This window comes from Penicillium arizonense (assembly GCF_001773325.1).
Source record: "Penicillium arizonense strain CBS 141311 chromosome Unknown PENARI_contig221, whole genome shotgun sequence".
Classification (NCBI taxonomy): Eukaryota; Fungi; Ascomycota; class Eurotiomycetes; order Eurotiales; family Aspergillaceae; genus Penicillium; species Penicillium arizonense.
In genome coordinates this window covers 1-4,119 of record NW_019173498.1, presented here as the reverse complement: position 1 = coordinate 4,119, position 4,119 = coordinate 1, and the positions used below count along the sequence as shown (strand labels likewise).

The window sequence follows — 4,119 nt, the reverse complement described above, 5'->3', positions numbered from 1 at the left end:
CTGACGCTAGACAAGTCGTGGCTCAAGGAAGCAATAGAGAGAAGCTTCCTCGCGTTTAGGGAGACACATATGTGGAACAAAACTGGGGGCGCACCGAGTCATAGCCACGGTTAGCAGCAATGTGAGGTGCAGGACTATTCAGGTGTCCCACCAACATCGTATGCACCCATGTGGGTCCCGCGCAGACCACATCTCCGTCCGTATGCTTCGTAGGGCTAGGGGCTCCTTGAGAGCTGCTTCTTGGCTCCCACAAACGTTTTAGAGGCTCCCAGGAGCAAGAGAACTCCCAGGGCCCAGAGATTAGTTCCTAGTACGGATGGAACCGTCTGCAGGAGCGTGAACAGTTCCTTGATAGTGATGATGAAGATGTGCATCTTTGTATCTGGATACTGCGAGTGAGTATCTATTCGCTATTCATACGGACAGCGACAGAAAATACGCGCATAAAACTGGTATCATTAATCAGGCCTAATAAGTATGGTTTCCCGCTTACTTCTGGAGGCAGTAATGGGACTGCCTCTGTCTGGGCACGAATTGGAGGCGAGAGACCGAGATAAAAAACACTTGCTGGTCCTATCCATAGCGAACGACCGAGCACGTGAAAGCAAAAAAAGTCTTGACACGGAATGCTTTTTTAAGGGAAGAAATGGTATCTCCTACTAATTCATGTCAGCATAATAGTGAATCAATACAGCATTTGTGGCCTATAGGAAGCGTTATCGGGGCCGCGTCTCGTTCCCCGAAAATCGGCAAGTCGTGTTTGCTTCCGGGAAATAGTTTTGCCGGGAGCGGGATCAGCTGACATCAGCCAAGTGGAGACAGCCCATCGACGCCTGTCGCAGGATATCACTCTTCTTTACTACACATCAATGGCTGACCCCAGCTTCCCAGATTACAGAACTCTTTATCTGCAGGCGGAAGAGAGACGGTGTCAGGAAGCAGAAGGGAGGCGGCAGGAAGCAGAAGGGAGGCGGCAGGAAGCAGAAGGAAGGCGACAGGAAGCAGAAAGAAGGCGGCAGGCGGAAGAGCGCGAGAAGCGAGAAGCAGAAGGAAGACGGCAGGCAGAAGAGCACAATCGACCGACCACTTTCACGGAGCTCATTCAGCACTGCCATGTCCTTCTCTCCCGATCGCTGAGAATTGATTCACCATCCCGCTCAACAACTGGGAAAATACCTCTTCCCACCGGAAAATACTGCCCGACTCGATTGGAACATTGGACCGACTGCCCAGAACAGCTCTCAGAGGTCTACAGGTCCGTCTGTCAATATCTTCAGCCCGAGCCGGGAGAGGCACCACGTCTATTCTCGTCTCTGGCCGAAATAGAAGGGCTCGGTCGTCGATTTGCTCGCAAGCCACTTAGTAGCGAGCAAGAACTTGAGGCCTACGAGCGGTTTGGCGTGGAGGAACATGTCCACGATATAATCATCGAGCTGTGCAAACTGCCAGCTGCTCGTGAGGAGTTCGGGCTCGGTGATGGAATCCAGTTCAGCAATCATACGAATTCCTTGAACGAGAACGAACCCGTTGAAGCTGACGCAAGCCAATTGCCGAGCACAAGTCACCCACGACCTGACCAGTTTTGCATAAATCGTGTCGACGGTAACTCGACCACCGTCCTGACGACGGTCGAGTACAAGCCACCTCACAAGTTGTCTGTTGCAACCTTTCGTATGGGACTTCGACCAATGGACCTATGGAATGATATGGTCAGATTTAATAAAATCCCTACCGACCAGGAAGCAAAGTTGAAGCACAGTGCAGAGCGCCTCGTCTGCTCCGCCATTGTGCAAGAGTACCATGTGATGATTCAGGAAGGACTCGAATATTCATATGTGACAAATGGGCTTACCCGTGTTCTCCTCCGTGTTCCGCGTGACCAGCCTAGCACGGTCTATTACTTTTTCTGTGATCCTCACAGCGAAGTAAACCCGGAAAGCGATACGGTTGTCCAGCTATGGAAGTCGTCTGTTGCGAGGGTGTTGTGTCTTTGTTTGATGGCATTTCGCTCACCCATCCGTGAGCAAGAATGGAGAAATCGCGTGCGCCCAAATCTTCACAAATGGAAGACAAACTTCGATCACACGCGTTCGCAGATTCCGAGAAGCGAGCTACAGCAAATCTCCCACTCCGATAGCACGAACCCTGATTTTCCAAGTCCGGAGTCTGGTACATCCTATGGACTACCATCGTCGTCTCCGCTGCCGTCTCCCTCGGAGGGCCGTCGAGTGCATACACGATCTCAAACCACTTGTGCACCCTCAGAGATTCGACCGCGCTCGCAGTCACCGGACTCGTCCGGCTCTGACACCAATCAAGCAGCTGGCCATAAGCGGAGGATCAGCCAAGTCACGCCTTCACCGTCCGCTCGACGATCAGGTCGCCAGCAAATGACTGGTCCTGACCAAGACGACCATCATCGACGCCGTGCCGCGCAATTCTGCACGCAGCGATGTTTGCTCGGTTTGCAGAACGGGGATGTTCTGGATGAGTCGTGTCCAAATGTGGATTATCATCGCCGGGGCAAGAAGCACTCGGCTCAGCATTCGATCTCCGCCAGGGAGATGATATTATCATTGAAAAATGAGTTAGACGAGAATATTGATCGTTGCATCCCCCTGGGCGGTTGCGGCTCATACGGTGCCCCATTCAAACTTACCTGCATGGAATATGGTTACACGGTCATCGGTAAAGGCACCACGTCAGGATTATGGAAGGAAGTTTCCCGCGAAGCGCAGGTTTATCGAGTGCTGCGCAAGGCCCAAGGATCCGCTGTGCCTGTATTCTTGGGTACGATTGACTTGGCAAAAATCTATTTTCTTCATGGCGCTGGAGAAATCTGCCACATGCTCGTAATGGGCTGGGGAGGCGATTGCACAGCGGCTATGGAGCTGACGCAGTGGCTTCGCCGCGAGATTCACAAATCGAACAAGGAAATTAGAGCTCTCGGTATAATACATGAAGACTTGCGGCGAGACAATGTCCTCTGGAGTGAAGAGCTTGGCCGTGCTTTGATCATCGACTTTCATCGCTCTGCTTTGAAATGTCGACCGACTTTACAGCGGTCGGGGGCAGCCAAACGACGACGACCATGTCAAACAGAGGCAGGAGACACAAAACGTCTTCGTGTTTCGTGACAAGGAGATTTTCTTCTGATCTGTTGAATTAGCGATCTTTATATGATACCCAGATTTCTGTTCTTATTCAATCATTCTAAGTGCTGTACAATAGAGCGAATCACAAATCTTAAACCTGATACTAAATTCTTCAAACTGAAATATGGGAAACGACGACATTGAAATTCTCACTGAATTTGATTAGGCATCTTGCCATGGCCTTCTCCTTTGATTTTACGTCAGCCTATACATATGCGCCCTGAGTGCTCGATACATATCATCTATGGTCCTAATTACGGCGAAGAGCATGACAAGAGGGAACCGAAGTTGGAATGCGGGCAAGGGCGGATGAAGCGGGAGATGTAACTGTGTCTCCAAGCACACCATTGGCAAGATCAGGTATAGTTGACTTGATGGCTGCTAAGGCACTGAATGTAGGTGTTCCGGTGCATGGTGGCTCACCTTCGCGAAGAAGATGATCCATTTTGCCATTGTGCTCCACAATGCTTCCTGGCTGAGGAAACCGAATGTCCACGTTCTCTTTGGTGATACAGCCATTTATGTTGGCGATGAACATGGGTGGAAAATTAGGCGTTTGCTTTTGTATGCTCTTGTAGGATTGTTGCAACGAGCCACTAGCCACGGTGATTGGAGCACAATTCATATACATCTCACGATTCCCAATACGATTGAACCATGTCCAGGCCAAAGTATATTTCCCGGGGTTAACGCCTTTGGGGATTGCAAAATCAAGGTGAAGGGCATTGTCGGCAGTGGCGCCTCCGGCGAGTTTCTCTGCCTTCGTGGGGCAACCTCCTTCATAGGACTTGATGACCATCCATTCAGAATCTTTGGTTGGCTCACGGTCTTCGGTCAGGCTCAGTTGGCATGAGCCGCCACCGTGGGTCGCGCTTCCTTTGAACTTGATTATGTTTTCAATGCCGATCTGGTAGACAGTTTCTGTTGAAGGGGCCAAGAATGCATCTGTGCGTAGTTTACAGGG

General features: G+C 50.8%; 3 protein-coding genes across 3 annotated transcripts; 1 reads left to right on the top strand and 2 right to left on the bottom strand.

Annotated features, from left to right (window-relative positions):
• Positions 1 to 94: 94 nt before the first annotated feature.
• On the bottom strand, positions 95 to 374 carry PENARI_c221G11843 (uncharacterized protein; the record flags this gene model as incomplete). Its single annotated transcript, XM_022638171.1, has 2 exons — positions 95 to 134; positions 256 to 374. Coding segments are annotated over 2 exons (159 nt in total), but the record flags the coding sequence as incomplete, so codon positions are not given.
• Positions 375 to 869: 495 nt separating this feature from the next.
• Positions 870 to 3,137, top strand: PENARI_c221G05514 (uncharacterized protein; the record flags this gene model as incomplete). The annotated part of the gene is made up of 1 exon (XM_022638170.1): positions 870 to 3,137. The coding sequence occupies one exon, from the start codon at positions 870 to 872 to the stop codon at positions 3,135 to 3,137; it is 2,268 nt and encodes a 755-aa protein (XP_022481974.1).
• Positions 3,138 to 3,304: 167 nt separating this feature from the next.
• Positions 3,305 to 4,098, bottom strand: PENARI_c221G03324 (uncharacterized protein; the record flags this gene model as incomplete). Its single annotated transcript, XM_022638169.1, has 2 exons — positions 3,305 to 3,342; positions 3,414 to 4,098. Coding segments are annotated over 2 exons (723 nt in total), but the record flags the coding sequence as incomplete, so codon positions are not given.
• Between the last annotated feature and the right edge of the window lie 21 nt (positions 4,099 to 4,119).